The 20,896-nt window shown below is 32.2% G+C and overlaps 2 protein-coding genes across 3 annotated transcripts; both read right to left on the bottom strand.

Annotated features, from left to right (window-relative positions):
- Nucleotides 1-16,078: 16,078 nt before the first annotated feature.
- Nucleotides 16,079-17,768, bottom strand: LOC149567498 (uncharacterized). The gene is made up of 3 exons (XM_089816644.1): nt 17,688-17,768; nt 17,457-17,499; nt 16,079-16,764 (listed from the first exon to the last, which is right to left on the bottom strand). Exons 1-3 carry the CDS (start codon nt 17,766-17,768, stop codon nt 16,538-16,540), a joined length of 351 nt encoding a protein of 116 aa, XP_089672770.1. The 3' UTR covers nt 16,079-16,537.
- On the bottom strand, nt 17,750-19,792 carry LOC149567497 (DNA N(6)-methyladenine demethylase ALKBH1D-like). 2 transcript variants are annotated; one of them, XM_089820706.1, is made up of 2 exons: nt 19,663-19,792; nt 17,750-19,494 (listed from the first exon to the last, which is right to left on the bottom strand). In XM_089820706.1, the coding sequence occupies exon 2, from the start codon at nt 19,295-19,297 to the stop codon at nt 17,933-17,935; it is 1,365 nt and encodes a 454-aa protein (XP_089676832.1). In that variant the 5' UTR covers nt 19,298-19,494; nt 19,663-19,792; the 3' UTR covers nt 17,750-17,932. The 2 variants fall into 2 exon arrangements, with proteins under 2 accessions (XP_089676832.1, XP_089676833.1); XM_089820707.1 differs by having other exon boundaries at nt 19,658-19,787.
- Nucleotides 19,793-20,896: the final 1,104 nt, after the last annotated feature.

Here is a 20,896-nt window from a genome sequence, read left to right as displayed (position 1 = left end):
ATGATATTTTAATATTTTATTTAATTAATTGAGAAATTAATTAAATAAATTTGAGGATAAATTTATAAGTTTAAATTTGGAATGTGATAATATTTAATTAATTTAATAATAATATATTTAGAGTACATTTTTTAATAAATGCTAAATAATAATATTATTTAAATTAATAAATAGTTATAAAAAAATTAATGCTACAAAATAAATTTAGAAGTGGGAAAATAAATTAATTTATTAAAAGTTTCATGATTGCATGATACATGCATGAGACTAAATTAAATAAATTAATTTATAAGAGGTCAAGTAAAAATTAAATAAAGTAATTTAATTAATTATTGTATGTGCATGGAAACAATAAAAGAAAGACAAATAAAAGTTGATAAAGAGTTAAAAGGTAGGGAGCAAAGAGTTCTCTCGGGTGAACACACAATTAGTGCCTCGATTTTAGGGAGAGAACTCCTTATCATAATTTGGGGGTTCATTTTCAATGGACTGCGAATTTTGGAGAAGGAAGAAATTTTCAAAAAGGAGAAAGTTTTGAAAGGGGAATTGTTCTCTACATATTTTTGGAGTGTACCGAATTAGCATTAGTGTCCAGGTAGACACTTGTGAAAATTTGCATAATTTAAATAAGTTCTTTTAATTCTTGTCTTCTTCATGTTTGCTAGATGATTGTTTGGATAATTCTTGTGAAGAATATATCATGTTGTGAATTTTGGATATTTGAAAATTTCTCTGTACATGGAACGTTCTATTTCTTCAATATATTTTTTCCTCTAGTAGATTCTAGATTGAGAAATTTACCAGGAAGGGTTTGAATTTAAAATGAAAAATCTTCCTAGAGAAAACAAATAAATACAGAGATAAAAGGAGGAAAAAAATGGGCACATTGTATTCATTTGTCAAATTTATTCTGAGTTTTGATAATAAAAATAAAATAAAATGAATAATAGTAAATATATATTCATTGAAAATAAATATGGTTTTACCAAGAATTAGTTATTTTAATTTATAAATGAGATGAATTTAATTTTTTAACAAGGTAAAATGTTTTATTTAAAAAAAAAACATTTTATAAAAACATTTTATTTAAAAATTTTGTTTTATAATTTATTTATTTTTAAAAAATAATATATATTAAATGGGGAGGTGGGCAATCACATCCCACCCCCCTTGCCGCAGCACTGTCCACGACAATGGACTGTCGGCAGCCTTAAAGGCTATGCGGTAGGCCACTGCCATGGCAAGCTGCAACCTCCCTTATTAAAGGGAAGGCGTCTGTTAATACAATGCTAGTATATTAAATCGCAGGTGCTTTTTATATGATTCGACTTTTATTAAAAGTTTTAAATTTTTTATTAAATTAAATTAAATTTAAGTTTGTTTATATATATATATACATATATATATTATAAATCTTTTTAAATATTAATTTAATAACAGATTTATTAAAAAGTTTTATTTTATGAAAGTAATAAATTTCTTTCAATATAATTAATGAGTTATTTTAAATTAATTTATAAATATTAATTATATTTTAAATAGACATTAGTTTATCTAAAATAAAATTTGATTTAATTAATATAAGTATTAATTAGCAAAATAGGAAATCTTTGAGATGATTAATTTGACTTCAGTGGAACTATGATTCAACAGGAATCTTAATTTAGCAAATTTGAAACAATTATAATATTTACCTTAGTAAATTTAAGAAATTGATTTTTAAATTGCAGGGTGAATCTTTATTTTACTTAAACAAATACTTGAGTTAATTATAAGACAATGGAGGATATATCTTACTTGATTACAACTTTGAAACAGAAACTAAAACCTCCTATTTGGCTTAACCATGTGATTGTAAAAGCAAACCAAAACATGTATCTGTATCTTGTTTCTTTATGCTATTTGTGTTTTGGGATTTTGGGGTTGACTAGATTTTTGACCAGTTAGAGGACGTCTACCAGAGGCTCGAGGGTTTTGTGAGTGTGGTATCATGTTGACTCGATCTCGATCATTATTGCTCAACCATGTATGTGATGGTATGCTTATGATGAGTATGTTTTTATTGTTAGTTACTATGTTTCAGTGTCTTTGTGGGATAACATGATATATGCTATGAGATACTAGATTAACCATTTTGAGTCATTGATCAGTATTGTTGGATTACTTTTCGGTTGCTCATTGAGAATTGATGGATATTGTGATTTATCTTTGTTACTTATCGGTTGCTCATTGAGAACCGATGGATATTGTGATTTATCTTGTTGCTTTCTAGTTGCTCGTAGAGAACTGATGTGATATAATGATTATCTTTATGATGCTTCCCAGTCACTTGTATAGGACTAAGGTGATTTTACTATGATTTTGTGATTTGTGATTTCATGAGTTTAGGGTAGGTTATCTATATGCAGTGTCGAGAAATGGCTTGCAATGGGGGCCGGGGACCCTAAGTGGACCTGGGGGTAACCCATTGTAAGTTGTTTAATAAGTGATAACTTTACACTTAATACTAACTTAAATGAACCTAATAAGAGATAATTGTATGTTCTCGCCCATACGTCAAGTGCTAGTATAGACTAGATGGGAGTAGAGAGAACGTTTGGTTACAACCTTGTATTTCGTAGTATGCCTTGTCAGTACGAGAGGATACTAATAGCCACAAGGATCACTAGGGACCTGGGAGTCCTAAGGGACTACTCGGGTAACTCTGAACGTGATTTGTATGATGAGACTTTCTTGCTTACATAGTAGATTCCTACGTGTCTTTGTGTGCCTCTGGGTCTAGATGTCGATCTATGTTGGAACCTTTGAGTTAGTATACTTTCAGGATTTCTTGGACTTAGAGAGTATCTATGACATGTGATTTGATATCCTATTTGGGACTTGAGACTATCTCCTCAGCGCAGTGGGAGTGGGCCATTTAGGTTCCACACCTTCAGGTGGTAGTGCTTTTTCACTCTTACCATTGAGATCCATCCGTAGTTGCTATGGCTAGAGCATTCTATGTTGGCATTTATCTTCATTCTGTTCATGGATCATTATGATGGATGGTTAGATTTTATGATGGATGTTTTATCATTATTGATGTATGGATGTATCATGTATGGTGGATGATTTCATTGATTTTATTGCATGTGTATCATGGATCCGAAGAGGATAATGTATTTCTATTTTTACATATGTATATTGTTTTAAGCCTTTCATACCCTATGACATGTACAGTGGATGAATGAGCATTCCAAATTAATTTGCCAAGAGGCATTCGAAAAAAAATGTATATTAAATGAACTTTGGACTTTTCATTATTCTTTCATATGGATGTGGTATTGGATGGACTTAGTTTTAGATTAGATTTAAATGTGATTCAACATCATGGGATCTTTAAGGAATGTTATCTGTTATGTATGATATTGCTTTCACTATTATATGTTTGATGTGAATGGTGTATCTTTCATATTTCAAAAAAAAAAAACCTATCAAACTTAGTCAAACTTTAGGTTATTTCTTTTGGATCCCTTGGCGAGGTGTTACAGTTAGCCCAATTCATGCCTTGTTCAAACCATTTGGATTTAAAGATAATTAGTGTAACCAAATTCCCAAAAATTGATATGGGCATGAAGTCTTTGAATTTTATCAGCTAGATCTTAGGTGATGTGGATGGCACAACACTTGCAAATGTAGGATGTGTTTCTTCAAATTTTTGGGGCATTACAAGAGACAAGAAGATATGGGTAGAGGTGTGTTCACATGTTTGGCCCTCCACAATGGACACAAGTGTTAAGCAACTCATTACTTCTTCATTCAGTGGCTTTACAAACTTTTATGCAAATTGCTTCCCCCTTATTGCTTATGAAAGCACCCAAAGGAATTTACCATCAAAATTTACTGATTTTGTTCCTTGTGATTTAGTGTTAGTTGTGGATGTGGCATACAAGAATAAGCCCATCTTTTCCAAAGTTGTTTATGACATCCCCTGTGCTCATGACTGGGCTCCAAGATTTTTGTAGTTCACCAATGGTAAGACAATTCACCTTTTCTTCGCATTGTGTAGCCTTCAACAAAGTTACAAGCATGATGATAATCTTGATGGTGAGCCATAGATAGACCAGGTAGAGTAGCAGAATATACACACATCATTTTTGTCAAATACCTCCCTTAAGCTATGATTGTGGCGGGAAGCTCATTAGAAAAGGATGACAGTTGTGGCCTTTCAAAATTATGATGGAAGACTAAAAAAAGGCTTCATGCTATTGTAGTGGATTAGAGATTTCTTTGTTCTATTACTATTATAATTTAGGGGACAGAGAAATAATATCTTTCGATGGGAATATTCGAAGGATTTCGACTTCGCATGCTCTGAAGAGCCCTAATACAGATATGCCCCTAGCCAAAACAACAATCTTGATGACATTTTAGCATAACCCCAACTCAAATATTCTTTGATCTACCATTTCTCCCTGAAGACAAATGCCTCACTCAATTAGGGTTCGGTGTCTCTTGTGGTCTGTATTGGAAAATAGCAAAGCTTCTTTGTTCCGGCTTTTGGGAGTGTGGCTATGAACAAATTATCAATTAAAATAATAATAATAAATATTTAAAAAAGAACTATCACAAAGTATGATTTTTTTGTCGTTAATATTTACCAAATGCCTTGGAGTATATTTTGATTCAAATTTTCATCCATTTAATTATTATTATTATTATACTTTATTAATAAGTTTTCACTATTATTGTATTTTAGCAATAAATTTTTACTTTTATATTTAGAGACTTTATTCTATTTTTTAATTAAAATATTTATTTTAGTCAAGGATTTGAACAGAGCTGAAATAGAGACATCTCAAGCAATTTGATAAAATAATTTATTTAGGTTTGGAGAAACATAGAAGATATGGGCAAAAGAACATATCTAGAATTCAACATTCATATGCCTTATTTAAAATTTCTTTTGCACAAATTTTCAAAATTTTGTCAATGATTTATGAAAATTTCTAAGTTTAAGTTGATTCATTGTTATCTTAGCTGTAATTTTTTAAATTAATATTGTATAACTAATCATATTTATTTACAATTACAATCTTCACAAAATAATTAATCTTCAATGTTGTTGGGTATTTAATTTAATAAAGTTATTTAAAAAATATTAGATACATTTTTATTTTATATAGTCTAATGTACACTAAACAAAATTCAATCTTTTGTATATACATTGAAAATAATCAATTAAACTAACAAATCAATTTTTTATAACAATTATATATATATATATATATATATATATATATATAGAACACATGGTGATTCTTCGTAACTTTTAATTTTAACTATGTAAAGATTTATATCTAGGCACTTTTATCCATGGACATTTTGGAACATGCTCCATCATCATCATTCAAATCAACAAGATAAAAGAATAGATCATAGAGCCAAGTTTTGATGGATAAAAGTGTACCATTAAATAAATGATAATTTTGACACATCAAATTTTAACTTAAGCTTCTTTCCAAAACACATGATAGAAGATGATTTGACTATGCATTTTAAAAGGATATAGCAAATAGAGTTGAGGCTTGATGTTTGGATGTGCTTTATTGACTATTTTAATTTTAATTTATTTATAGTTCAAATAAGCTAATAGATTTGTGAAGTGTAATAAGTTTTTTTTCTAGTTTCTTTGGATAGGTGATATATCTTATTTGATGGATTTTTGTTTTCATTTTTATTCAGTAAATTTTTCTTGCAAGTCTAGTGTGTTATTTATATAATTTGGACTGTCATGAATTTTTTTCTTATTTTAGAAACTATTTTTGCAGTTTTTGAACTTTTCAATTGTTTCAATTAACTCAACATTTTGGTTGCCTATAGATCTAATAGTATGGAAAACCTTTATATCGAAATGATGTAGGTAGTCCACTAAAGATACATAGACATAGAATATACCTTAAAAATTTCTAATATAAATCATCTATCAAACAAAAATCTAATATAAATGATTTTACATTCTATATTTTCTTTTATATCTTTAATTATTTTAAAGTTTTAATTCAAATTTAATCTAAATGAATCTAAATTACATTTATTTAAAATGTTAGTGGAATGAACATACACTCAATAGTTTCAATTTATGGTTTGGTCTGATCTCAACTTGAATTCAATGTATCAAAAAATGATAAGACAAAGATTAGATAACAAGAGAAAAATAGAGCAAGACATTAAGAAAATTCCTAAAATAAAAAATTGGAAAATATGAATATGTGCTAAAATAGTCTTTGAGGGTTTCAAAATATGTTTGAGAAGAAAGAATAGTGAAACTGATGCATATGTCCATGTCTAAATGCAAGTCAGATATATTTCTTCCCAAAGTTCAAAAAGTTAATAAAAATTACATCCCAATTAACCTTGAAGTAATGCTATATGACCGAGTCATTAGAATGTACATACATATAATACATAAAAAATCTGGCTAGGAGGTATTGGACAAAAAAACTTAAAAATCTTTTTAGTGCTTCTTGCAATAATGTTAAGGATTTGAAAGTCTAAGACATAAAGGTTTCATTTCCTTCAATAATGTATACTTGTTAGAGCTTGATCAATATAAAATTTGGAACAAGAATATTAAATTTACTCCAATCCACACATTTGGGATTTTTCTAATAGTATATTTCCTTATTCTTATTCCAATAGGTAGGGACTCTTGCTTCCACGGAGCTCTTGTTTCTCTATATTTGTTATCCGATTTGAATAATAATAATTTACTATTTTTTAAATATTGATAAGCAGTAAATATTGTTTGATTAATTATTAATTTTTATTCTATTATTTTATTTAATTAGTAGAAAATATTATTTAATGAAATATATTTGCCTAATTATTTTAACAAGATTAATCCACATATATTTAAAATTAATAATGAGCAACATGAAGTAATATTTGATCAATATTATAAGAAATATATTTAGATAAGGAGTGTGTGTGTGTGTGTGTGTGTGTGTGTGTGTGTGTGTGTGTGTGTGTGTGTGTGTGTGTGTGTGTGTGTGTGTGTGTGTGTGTGTGTGTGTGTGAACATAGGGTTATGACAGCACTCATGCAAATGCTTTCTCAACTCTGTTATTCATATCGCGAAGGTAAGCAACAATCTTGCCTTTGTCTTTGTTTCTCTCCCAAGTAGAAAATCCATTGAAGATAGTAAGAGATACACATTTCCTCTTTGTCCCAAATAAACAAAGGCAATGCATTTTTGTGTGTTCCAATAGTAACAATCCATGGAGTCACATTTGTTATTGAATTGACAATTGTGCCAAAATTTCTCGAAAAAGAAACTACTTCCTTTCTAACCAAATGACTTGAAAGTAGTTAACTGTGCTCAAGGTGGATTGATACCTCCTAGGAAATCTAGGTGCTTCACTTTTGTGAGCATCACCTAGATCCAATGAGTGCTAAGTCTTCCATTTATTCTCATGAGAGATGGATTCATGAATCACTACAGATGAAACATGGGTCAATGAGTTTGACTCAAAAACTACACAGTATAATCTTGATAGCAATATCACAATTTGACTTATTGTGGAAAAGATCGCTTGCTTATCAATTGATGAGTTTAAGGGGCTTTCTAATGAATGGTTCATAAGGCACAACACTTGGTGAAGTTTTTGCAAATGGGGTTGCAAGCAGAGTGGGTTTAACTCTAGAGGAAACCTCGCAGTTAAGCATGCTCAAGTTGGAGTAGTACTAGGATAGGTGACCTCTTGAGAAGTCTTGGTGCTTCACCTCTATGAGCATCACCTAGATGCAATGAGTGCTAAGTGTTCCATTTATTTTCATGAGAGATGGATTCGTGTGAATCACTGCTCATGAAACATGGGTCAATAAATTTGATTCAAAAGATACACAGTCACGACTTGAAAGTAATCACTTTGAGGAATAAAATCTGACCCAAGATGAGAAAGAGAGAGCTAGACTACTCCTTAGTAAATGCCTGCGTCAAATGTTGTAAGAACATCTGGTGTGAGGAGCTCCTCCCTTTCACATATCTACAAATTGGTGTTTTCCACAAATTATGAGATGTTGTCAATAGAATATGAGTTCCATGCCCAACCATGTCTTGTGGAAAATGGCTTAAACATCACATAGTAAGTTTCATTCTAAGTGTTAAATAGTCAAAGTTGACTTTATTTTTCCAAGCTTAATTTTCTCCTTAATGTATGATGTTTAGGGGTGGCAGTCTTGTAGTGTGAGAAGTTCTCCAAATTTTGTAACATTCAAACAATTTGTAAGTATATGACACCAATTAATATTGATCTTATGTAAGAATGGAATTAAAATAAAAAAATATAAAGAAATAAGTGGATCTAAACATCGATCTCCATTCTTGGATGATTTCCCATTTAATAGAGAGGTGGAAACTTGAAGCTTCAACATTCTATAATGCCTGACTTCTGTAGCTCTGAATTGAAGACTGAAAAAAAAGGTTAGGTTGTAATTGCTTCCATAGCCTACGTTCTCAATTCCTTATTAATGCAAGTTGCCCCTGTTTATTTTGTATTTGATTTTTCTACTTCACAATGTTTCTCCTTGCATTCAATATTCAATGCTATGCATTGTTCCTACAACATGAAGAAACATGGAATAGAACCATGCTATGTTTTATTTGGTATGATATTATTCAGCTTCTGTAGACAACACATAACATACAAGCTAATTATATGTGTTTCCCTTAACCTTTAAGAAACAATAATTGAAATTTGAAATGATTAAAATGTAATATTGTCATAACCCATTTCTCCTCCACCGAATAAAGTGGATATTGTTGTGCCACATAAGCCTAATTATTATTCTATAATAATAATAATATCTTGTCAGTTAGAGAGGGAAAAGGTGTGCAGAGGAGGGCCAATAAGAATGATTAGAAACAAATGATGAAAAATGGGCAAAGAAGGATGATCTGTGAGAAATCATCCATAAACATTGTATTGGATCATCTGTTTGTAAAACTATTAATTATTTGCATTGGAAAATACTTCATTACCACTAAAATGCAAGAATCCTTGATGGGAATTGTACCTTTCTATGATTACTTATACTTGGAAGTTGGGTATTGATTAGAGAGAATATATGAAAAGTCTCTAACTCAGAACAAAATCCATGACTTAATCAAAGTAATTTGGGAAATGTTACTTGAATTTTAGACCGTATATGTGTAAGATACTGGTTTTGAGATTTGAATTGTTTATGAATGCTATAACAATTACCTTAACTAGGGAACAGATGAGTAGAAGGTTGACTCTAATAGATAGGAACAAAACGTTTGTGTACTGCATATAATCTGTGAGTAAATATGTACTCTATATATTTGGGAATTGTTTTGAAACACTTAGATTCTAAGACCTATTAAATGTCAGTTAACATCCTCAATGCAATCAACTTTATATGTAATACCATAAAGAAGCTTAAGGATGCAAGAGCAAGATGTATTATACTGAAGAATGAAACCAAGCATCTTCAAAATAAAAACTAAAGATTCTCGTTATTTAAATTAACACCTTGTGTATCTAAGTTTTATGAGACTCATTCAAACTATGATAACATACTAGGAATATTAATTGATGGAGAAAGAGTTTCATTGTTAGTTATGTGATTGGATTTATATGTGCGTATTTATAACATGTGTCAATAGAGAATTCATGGTAGTACTTGTATGCCCTTTTGGAAGTTGGACTCAATTTCTTGCTAGAGATGAGCTAAGATGATGTAATTAATTGATCCATGATTAATGGACTTTATGGTTTTATCCTTGTATGTTGATGGGTATATGGAACTCAATGTTGGATAAACCTTGTTATGTTTTTTTTTAAAAAAAAAAATATAAAATATACTTATTATAAATGATGGAGAAGGGACTGTGATACTAAAGCGATAACTAAGAAAATGTTGTTTTGTTATCTTGTTGACCGATTAATGTTTGACTTTATTTGTGTAGCACGATTCCATTACTCCTCTAAGTTTTACTTGTTTAGACTATCTCGTTGCCACATTGGGTATCTTTCATGTCAGGAAATGTTTTGGGGAAGCTTAATAACTTCGTGGTAGGGTGGTAAAGCACTCCTACAATATTCTCGCCCTTGTGTTCTTATACAGGTTCTAGCTTCTGTCAACATGGTCGACATAATCGGTACATCTCGATATTCTGGTAATGAAATTATGGTTTCTTTTAAATTTGAGCATATATGTATATGTATCATTTTTGTTAAAGTTAATGATAGTTAATCAACTAATGTTGATTGGTCAATATTCAAAAGACTTTGACTCTTGTTGAATTTTCTGTATTTTATGGAGATTGCTGATGTGGCATTGGTTTTGCAGTCTTTACAACTATAAACAAGAAAGAGATAGAAATTGGTATGTTATATTCAGCCTCTCCCAGGCAAGTTAAAATGGATATTTGTTTATTGAAATTATATTTCAACGAGCCAAGTTAGTTTCACTATTGTTTGAACTCTTTAGAGATAAGATTGATGAATAAACAGAGTCAAACAAACACTAAAGATGGAAAGTTTTAGAACATTCATAAGATTCTGTAAAATTAAACTAATTAACATAACTATCATTTCCCATGCCATCAAATGAGTATGTCCTCACCCATTAACTTAGCTATATAATATTATTATTATAAAATAATAATTAATAATAATACATAATAATAAATCAATATATATATTTAATTTAATTTTTTTTTTTTGAAGTTGTTATTTTTATGTGCTCCTCTGCTACTTTTGCTTTTATTTTGTAACCCAGGAGTAGCCTAAAGAATAGTGGCATTCTAGTCCAAATATCGGCTGTTTAAGTCTCGGATTTGATGTATTGACCAAAATAATAACTGTGTAAGGCTAGACTCTCTTAATTTAGGTCTCTTTTCTGATGTACTGAACACAATAATCACTATTTATGGCCAGAGCATTTTTTTGGTATGGTCTACGTATGTAAATTTAGGTCTCAGATCTGATGTTTTGACCATAAAAATAACAATTTATGGTCATTTTATGTTAATTTAGGTCTCAGACCCAATATATTGATCACAATAATAACTGTTAATGGTTAGATTATGTCAATTTAATCGAAAATGTTTGTGACTGTTGCAGTGTGCAGGTTCTGTTCATTGCAGGAGTGGAGACATCAACCATTCCTTTGGAGTGGACTATGAGTTAAATGGTGAGAAACTTTACATCATCTAGAGGAGGCAGCAACAAAATGCATCTGTGGTAGGGAAGGAGTGTCTTTTGTAAGAGAATCTGATCTTTATTTTATTATATTTATAGTTGAAATTTTTTGTAGAGATATTGTTCAAAATGTCATATTTTTAGTTGGAAAAGCTCTAGCTCTTATATCCCTATATATTTTAAAAGCCTTTATTCAAAATGATGTTACTCCCAAAGTACTTTTGGCAATAAGGCATTGTAATTAATTTTTCTTCCAACTAATTCACTTTGATAATATCTCTTTCAATATTATGTGTGTAGAATATGATGTTGAAATTGAAGACTTTGAAGGATCCTTTCGTTTCATCTTTTGTGGCTGGATTGAAATTTGTATCTTGAAGTTTTGTGGGTAATATAATTATAGGTACAAACTCTGTCTTTAACATACATAGCTTTGCATTGGTTTAGGCAAAATTAGTCTCTAAAGAATATGACTTATTGGCTTAATCAAATAGATGCACTTATTTGATGTGATGGGTTCTAAGTACCATTGTGTCTTCTTGAACTATTGTCTAAAGTTACACACCTTGCAAAAATCCCACTTCTTAGAAAGAGTTTGGTTCAAAACATATCTTTTCTCTCTACATCAACACACATTATAGATTTTGTGTTTTCAGTTTTCCAAATGCATTGATTACAAGAAGAGTCAATAATCAGTCTTCTTGTCAGTAGATAAAAATTCACCAGAACCTTGGAGAGGGAGTCTCTGAGTATCTCATCCACATCAAAATCAGCATCTAGAGGCATTCTTCAAATATAAGAGATTGCGGAAAGAATCTAACCATAAGTAAATAAATATTTGTGACCATAGTTGGTGTTGTGGAGTGGATTTTTTTACAGGCTTCACAACCACCAAATCTGTTGTGATTATATCCATTTTTCTTTTAATTTTCACGCTATCTTCTACTTGAAGTTGATGAAAGGGTACACAAAAGGGGAAATTCGTTATACTGGAAGTTTGTCCTGAAGTGAAAACCATGGTTTTCAATTCTACAACCTTAAATGCACTTACAAGAGTTTAGGTTAAGATCTAAAGTGTCTTGAGGATGTTCTCAACTCTGTCAGGGACAATCAAGTAGGTGTTTTATGCCTTCTCAGTTGGGGCACCAAGCACCGAGCAGCAATTTTCAAGCAAACTTGAACATCTATTGTAAACAAAGTGGAGTAAATATTACACTCTTGAGATCCTCCATGTCATTGTCCTGCAGCCTGGTTAGAATAAATTAAGGGTTTTGATTTTGCAACTAAGTCATTCATTTATATTAAGTTTTGAAATCTTTGATGTCATCACACATCTTGTAGCATTATTAGATGACACCAAGAGCTTTTGGGTTTCCAGTTCGAATGAGAAATATATTAGTCTTAAAATCATCCTTGATATCAAATATTTTGGAGCAATGTCTTTCAACAAGTTAGACTAGATCAATTTTTAAAACCTCAATAAGAAATGCATTTAAATATTAGTGTCAGAAAATCATTTTTGTCATGTAGCATGGAAAGAATAAATGAAAGCTCTTTTTGTTTATTAATTTAAATAAATATATATTTATAGATTTTAGTCTTAAAATTCTATACGTTAAAATATATATTTTATTCTTAAAATTGTACATCTCATCACATATCTTAGAACATGATTAAAATAGAAAGAGTTCTTATTTCTTAACATCAATGAAATAATACATTTGAACTTTAGATTATTATATATTTATCTCTTTTTTAGATGAATAGAGTGTCTAGATTATAATGTATAAAATATAAAATATGTGGAGGTCTTTTACATATTCAGATTCGTCTATACTATCAGTAAAATTAGTAAGACTATGACTGATCCTGAAAAAATAAAATGGAAAAAGTAGCATGCCGTTCTAAGAATCTCAACTTTCTTTTTTTATCAAAGGTGGGTTTTATCCAAGGAATTCAATGCATATACAAATAATCATATGTATACAAATTATTTACGTGTATACAATTTGAAAAAATGAATTGATTTTGAAATAAAATCAAATAAACTCAAGAGTACGAATGATTAAGGAGTGATTAAGTCAAGTGAGTCAATGGATAAAGTTGGATGGCTTGAATCATAGGTAAGACCAAAAGAACAAGCTTGTGTTCCTCATTTCAACAAGGAATTTCTTTTACCAATTGAAGCATAAGATCCTTTTACTAACCGATAATTTCCCTGTAGTTGTAGCTTACACAGAGAATCTGTCAAATAAGCCACAGGCATAGAAGCTTACACATAGAATCTGTCAAATAAGCCATAGGTAGAGAAACTGAAACTTGAAAGACCAATCAGAGGCTAACCATTTGGCAAGCTCCCTAGCAATCATATTTGACTATAGCTAGGCATAGAAGCTTACACAGAATCTGCCAAATAAGCCATAGGTAGAGAAATTGAAACTTGAAAGACCAATCAGGGGCTAACCATTTGGCAAGCTCCTTAGCAATCATATTTGACTATAGCTAGTCCTTGAAAGTTTGCATTCAAGCACAAGACTTCTACCCTCTTTGGCAGGAACTAGAAACTTTGCATTCAAGCACAAGACTTCTACCCTCTTTGGCAGGAACTTGGCTGCCTTGCAGCTCTTGTTTCAATGGAAATTAATGACAATGAAGAAGAACTAGGTGTTAAGATACGTAGATTTAGGGGAGAGATGGAATGAACAACTATGATGAGAGGATGAATATTAACGGTAGGAATTGATGAAATGTCCCGGCAGTTATTGGTTCTTTCAGCACTCACGATTCATACTTCACGGATTAGTCATTTCGACAAACAATTAACTACCAGACACTGATGGCCCTCTCTATAAGAGTTTAAAGTGTTAACCTTTTATCAAATACTTGCCATGAACCAGACTAATCTTATACAACGAATAATAATATGGGCAAGAATCAGTAAATGATACAGTTGCAAGAGAACTATAGTATGAACTATCCAGTTTTATGGGTGATCAAATGAAAAAGAATTACAATAGCGCAATAATAGAAATGAAACCTGTTGATTCGTGCCCCAGATTTGGATTATTTAAGCGTCCATTTTCAGGGATGGTGGGAATATGGGTGCCGTCTTTCCTTATATATAATCTGCTGTGCGATTTACTTAGGTCAAGATTCGAGGATCTCTTTCCCAGCTAATCGACAGACCACCATTCCCCCGCTGCGCGCATTAACTCCCATCGCCTGTGATTTGGTGACTGGTCCCCTGTCTGCGATCAGGTCGTAACTTGTGGAGGTGCCCCAACTGTCGGCAGCCGACCCCGCGGGTTGCAAGAGTAATTGAAGCTCACAAACTGTTCCAAATCTGCGTTCCCTTCCCTTCTGTAATCCAATCTCAGATTCGATGATAAATCTGCAATCTGCCCAATCTTGATGCGATCAGCCTTCCTGTTGGCTTCCTATCTGCAGTCCAATCTTAATGCATTCTATTGATCACGTAAACTCTAAACTGCTGTTTCGGAATGGAAAGAGAGTTTCACATTTCAAACCTGCCAGTACTCAGGATTTCAAATCGTCATCCTCAAAATAATCCGAATGCACAAATAATCACAACATGAGATGGCTGAAGACCACCTCCAATGTGCAACCCTTCGGAAGATATTCCACCTCCTCAGTTATGCAGATCCCAGGGAGTTCTCGTTCCCAAAGATCTAATGGGAATTTGCAGACTGAAGACCACAAATTGCTCCAATATGAAAAATAGAGAAATCCACTAAATTGCTTGCTTCAAAGAGAGCCCTATGTCCTCTATTTATCTCTTTGCCGGGAAGCTTCTGGGAATTATCCGGAACCTTCTTGCACTACAAACATTAACTTTACAAAATTAAATAATTAACTTTATAAAGTTAGAATACAACCTTTATTTAATATTCGAATGAGTAGGCCCCGCTTATTTATTTGGAAGACAAAATCGACCCTCTCCCCATAATTATTTGCCTACGAGAGTCAATGATAGGCAAATCCCCTGTTATAATTATGTTGCTAAGAGAGGGACATGACAATTGAGAGGTACCTCTCAAGCCATCGTGAGGGAAGCATATGCGCAAAATATTTTTTTGGGAATGCGGATGTGTGTGCAAAGAAATGAAATAACATATAAAATTAAAACATTTGATAGTATTGATACTTAAACTTCATTGTTCACATTGAAATTCAAATATTCAATAAGATTAAAAATCATATCGTAAAAGTCTATGCTCACAATTCCAATGCAAATTAACAAATCATCATAACTACAAAATCAAAATATAGCTCATCATTCAATGTTCATCAATTTATATCATCATCTCTTTTAGAACAATTTCAAGGTTTAAAGACAAAAAAATAGGTTGAAAAATGTATTTCCCCATATGTTAATAAAGTTTTTTAAGTGGCAAAAATTGTAAAAATGGGCTTTTCAGCTGTTTGAGTCCGCACAGGCTGTTGGAGGTGTGAGAAATATTTAAAAAAAAATTTCAATCACAAAAAATAACCCTAAACCTAAAAATTTGTTCGGTAACAACTATTATCGAGTGACAAAAATTTGCTCGGTAACAAAACAAACCGAGTGGCAGGAGAGGTTACCGAGTGAGCTCGGTGAATGAAGAACACACAACTCGATAACCAAAGTGATTACCGAGTGAACTCGGTAGAAGAATGATTACCGAGTGAACTCGGTAGAAGAATGCACCGAGTGTACTCGGTAGCCACTGCAAAGAATGACTTCTACCAAAGACAATACCGAGTGCAAACTTATAATGTGAATATTTCCACTATTAAAATCAGAGACCCAAAGCTTCAAACTTTCAAATAAACTTTCCAAAATGCAATGAATAGAAGAAGGACAATAATGGATTCAAGTATGTCTGCTTGCTTTCTATTCAACTCTGATTCAAACTATTACAAATCTGGGAGCATTCGGCTTCAACTAGAAAACCCTAAAATAACCCTAAAACTTTAAACTGATAAAACTTCAAACTTGCAGCTCTAAAGGCTGCATACAATAACGCCTGGAGCAATCACTGCATCAACAGGACGAATGAAAACAATAAACTATTCAACTTACAGAATGATCAGAGAAGAAACACGTGCAACTACAGGCACGAAATGAACTTCCTCTGTCCCTGCAACAAACTGGATCTGCTGATCATTTTTTCTGCTCTGCAACTTCTGAGCTCTTCAACTTCTTCTCCTTCTCCTCTATCGAATGAATCTAATCATTCCTTTTGTTATACTTGCAAAATGTTTTCCCCCTCATTTTTGAATTCAAAATTTTTTCACCTACCATGCAATAAATACATTTGATCGTTCTACAAGCCGTCAAGGAGGTAGGTGGGCGTTTGGCTCCAGGGAGAAATGACCAACCACATTAAATATTCCAACAGGAAGCTCCTGGATGCTCGGAATCTGGCCATAAGCCACTCCCAGCCAGCCAACGGTGGGTGCAAGCCATGAACAGCTTCTAAGGAGTGGCTTCCGGCCAACTTCCACCCGCCTCCACTCCCAAATCCATCTCTTCTTGCATCCGCTTCCACCTCTGCAGGCAGGAAGCCTGAATCAGTATCTAAATTGATGAGTAATGAATTATGGTTTGAACATTGGTGAATGATAATTGATGAATGCTGATTTGACAGAGAGACACTTGATTGCTGAATTGTTTTCTTAATCTTGCTGATTGATTTTTGGTATAATTTCACGAGTGATTAATTGTTGATGGATGAAGGGTCTATTTTGAATGATTCATGATTGATGACCGATAAGAGCAATGTTCTTTTTGCAACTTCAAACCCTATCCAACACCATAAAAGGCGTGGCTTGCCTTGTGAATGAATATATTCTTACTCAATGCAGATAAAGGCCTCTGCCCTGCAAATCAGATCCAACAGAGTTCCAAGAACAATAAGAAGAAACAAGAAAATAGTTCAACATAATTCAAAAACTTTTTTATATTCTCCATCTCTTCCATTCAACTATAGAGCAGAACTGTGTAAAAAATAAACTTGATCTCGTTTCTTAAATCTGAAACTCCTAGGCCCAAAAAAATCTTATAAATAATTAGACGCCAACTTCACTACTAAACACTACAGCACACCAAAAATAGGATCAATGCCTCAAAAAAAGGCAGCAACAAAGGGCCATGCAAACAACTTACATGCAATTCAAAAGGTGGCTTAGTAATATAATATCTATTTCTAATGCCCTACACCATTCTGCTACGTGCTAGATTACCTTTAAGCTGCCCATGCAAAAGAAATTTGAAAACTTCAATTACCTGCTCAGCAAAACATTACAAAACAGTTCAACTTTTGCCTATTGTACGATTAATGATTTTGCTTGATTTTACTAATTAGAAATTGGGAAATCTATCCAGGAAAATATCTTGGAGCCAATGATAAATATATGGCGATCATTTAGAACAATTAAAACATTAAATGGCTAATTTAAGTTGCACATCAGCACAGGTTTCCAATGCAAATTATCCTTCCTGTAGGGAGGAGTTATAATTGAGTTCACAAAACCAATGAACTGAAATTGAATCATTTTATCATCTTAAATCCACATAGCTGATAAAGTCTGTTCCACTTAAAAGAATAATCAATTAATTAATTTGAATCTATACATCTTCATCTTTTCTGACTGAGATGACAACTAAGCACTCTTTCTATTTAAGGTTTGCTATCATAAATAAAATGAACATTTTTCTGTCATATAGATATCTGCCTGAAAGTGAGATTTAGTCGGCCAGGGCGCAACGAAGTCCTTTGAGTAAGCCAGTGAGGAGCAGTGCCAGGGTACATTTTAGAGATGCTATGGAAAACAAGCCTTGATTCCCCTCCAAAGATTAGAACATCTCCAGACTCCAAGTTGATCTTATTAAGATTCTCAATCTTCCTATCGATTCCATAACAAAATTCTGCAGTGTCCCCAATACTAAATGATACCACAGGTAAACCTTTTTTAAGACTTGCTTGACTTTCATCTTTGTCCTGATGCAGTCCTAATCTTCCACTCTCTTCATAGAAATTAACAATGCAAACATCAGGGTCTAGGCCAGGCAAAGCTTTGAACAACTCTTCTTGAGTTCTTATATTGTGGTCCATTGCGAGTCTATTTTGAGAATCTTCAATGGCCCTCTTCACCAAGGGAACAAAATCTGAAGGAATGGCCGGAGGCAGTGCATTATCATGTGCACGAATTTCTTCATATTTATATGTTTTGTGGTTCCAATTCACGCCAAGGCACATCATCCTCAAGCACATTTTTTTACCACTATCAAAACTGGGTTGAAAAAATCCACCATTCCCAAAACCAAGTTCTCGACATTGTTTAACTATTGCATCTTGCTCAGATTCTGCGAGCCATTTCTTTAACAAAAACATACCAGGCATCAAATTCTGAATCTCCTTGTAAGTCTCATTACTCTGAGGAGGAGGGGATAACTCTCTTGGTGTAAAAATATTGGGCATGCTGCAAATATCAAATGGTTCTTCATCATCTTTTTGTATCTTTCCACTCCTAAAGTCTCTTTCATCTGTAATTATATTTTTATTGCTATTCTTGTTTCTGAAATAGAGAACATGTTGTCTGAATATTTTACTTGACTGATACTCTTCACAGTGATATCTCTTTTGATCATGAAATTCTAATTTTCTTCGCTTCCCATCGGAGCTTGAACCTGCATGATCATCATCCTTATATTTCTCATAAGGATCATCATGCTTATATTTATTATAACCCTCTCTTGCTTTTGACACTAGATCCTGGCCTATACCATGAGAAGCATCGCTAACTTGGGTTGCTTTTAGGTGGTCATCATACCTATAATCAGGGCTTTCGTATTCTGAATCATCGTCGCTTTGTGGGTTCCATCTATCATCAATTAAGTTCACTCTGCTATCTTCTCCCAGTCTGTGTTGCTTTTTGTGCTGGGCAGCATGACTAGAACAAAGTGAGCATTTATAACCATTCTCTACATGGGAAGAGGGTTTTATAACCAGGGATTTAATAGGAGGGTTTGAACCTAGGTTATATTTGCCCTTTGGGAAGCTTGAATCCTTGTAATCATCCATTGCAAAAGCATTCCTCACAGAGCTTGAACGGAGGTAATTATGGCACTGATGATCATCAGAAACATCACTTAGCTTTATTTGTGGGTTTCTTCTCTCACTATTTCTCACAATACTCCTTGTCTGCTTGACCACCTCTTTCTGATCGGCCTCTTCATGCCGAATATTGTTTGTACAATCATTACGAGGCCTTTCAATATCTTTTTCAGAGAACAAATTAGCACTATCAGGAGTTGTGCTGAAAAGAGCTTCTGATAATGAATTTGAAAGCGAAAAATTCTTGCTCTTCTATTTGAATTCTTCTCGTATTCGTTGGAATAACACAATCGAACAAAATTAATAAGTTTTCAGAACCGTAAATACCTTACCTGAATCGCCTGTTCCTATGGACTTGTGGCTGTGAGCTCTTCTCGACAAGACGAAGCAATGCTAATGGAAGAATCCTCGCCTATCTCTTATTGTGCCTCCCTGTTTCTAATATTAGAAAAAGAAGTCTCATAGCCCTTTTTCTAATATTATAAAAAGGAAGTATGATAGTTCAATTGTACAAATGTATACATTTTTTATTTTAATATATAATATTAACACTTTTCTTTTTAATCTAAAATAAATTATTCATTTAATATAACTATCAATTTTTCCTTAATATTAGTTAAACTAACTAGTTTATATTAAATAAATTAGTAGTTACATGTTTATGTGCTATTTTAAAAATATATCTTAATGTGAATAAATAAATTAATAATTAATTTTCAATTTAAGTAAAAATAAATAAATATATTAAATATCTATTATAAATATATATTTTTATATATTTAGTTTATCATATATGAATAAAATATATATTATTTATTACATCAAATACTCATTACTAAATTTGAAGTGTTAGAGGTGTTGTAAATCTATAAAGATAAATAAATTAATCATAAGATAAGAAAACATCATTTTAAAGCAATCTAAAAACATATAAGTTAAAACATGAAATAATAACTATTTAATTTTTTTAATAAACAAGGAAAAAAATAAAGAGTTAAAATGGAGATAACAACTAATTAAAGCTAAATTGAAAAGGAAAAAATAAGAGGTAAAAGTGGAATGAGATGAAATGAGGATGGAAAAATAGCTATGGGAATAGGTGACAATTTTTTGGCAAAAAAGTAATTTTATACAAAGTATATTGGAAAAAGGGGGTAAAGATTTATTCAATCAAAGCCAAAAATTACAAGATGCCGTAGGCCCAAAAGAACTAGACTCAAACACAAGAACAATTAAATCCTATCCTTTTCCACTAACTGTTCAAAAATCCCAATATACTTAGCAGGAAGTCCATCCCTTCCTGAAATATCCAACCATCTCCTTTCTTCGACACCCATTTTGCCAAGACATTAGCCACTCCATTCCATTCTCTAGGAATATGACAGAAAGAGATCCAATCCAAAAAACTACTCAGATAAATAATCTCTCTAATAATAGAGGATAATTGCCAGTTAACATCATCCACACTTTGGTTATTGATCATATCCACAACAATCTGAGAATCTGACACACGCATAATCTTCCTCCAACCTAAAGAGCATCCCTGCTCAATAGCTATCTTAATGG

This window comes from Cupressus sempervirens, chromosome 3 (assembly GCF_028749045.1).
Source record: "Cupressus sempervirens isolate cs-2001-9-10 chromosome 3, ASM2874904v1, whole genome shotgun sequence".
NCBI classification, from domain to species: domain Eukaryota; kingdom Viridiplantae; phylum Streptophyta; class Pinopsida; order Cupressales; family Cupressaceae; genus Cupressus; species Cupressus sempervirens.
The sequence above is the reverse complement of the archived record's forward strand: the minus strand, read 5'-3'. Positions and strand labels throughout refer to the sequence as shown.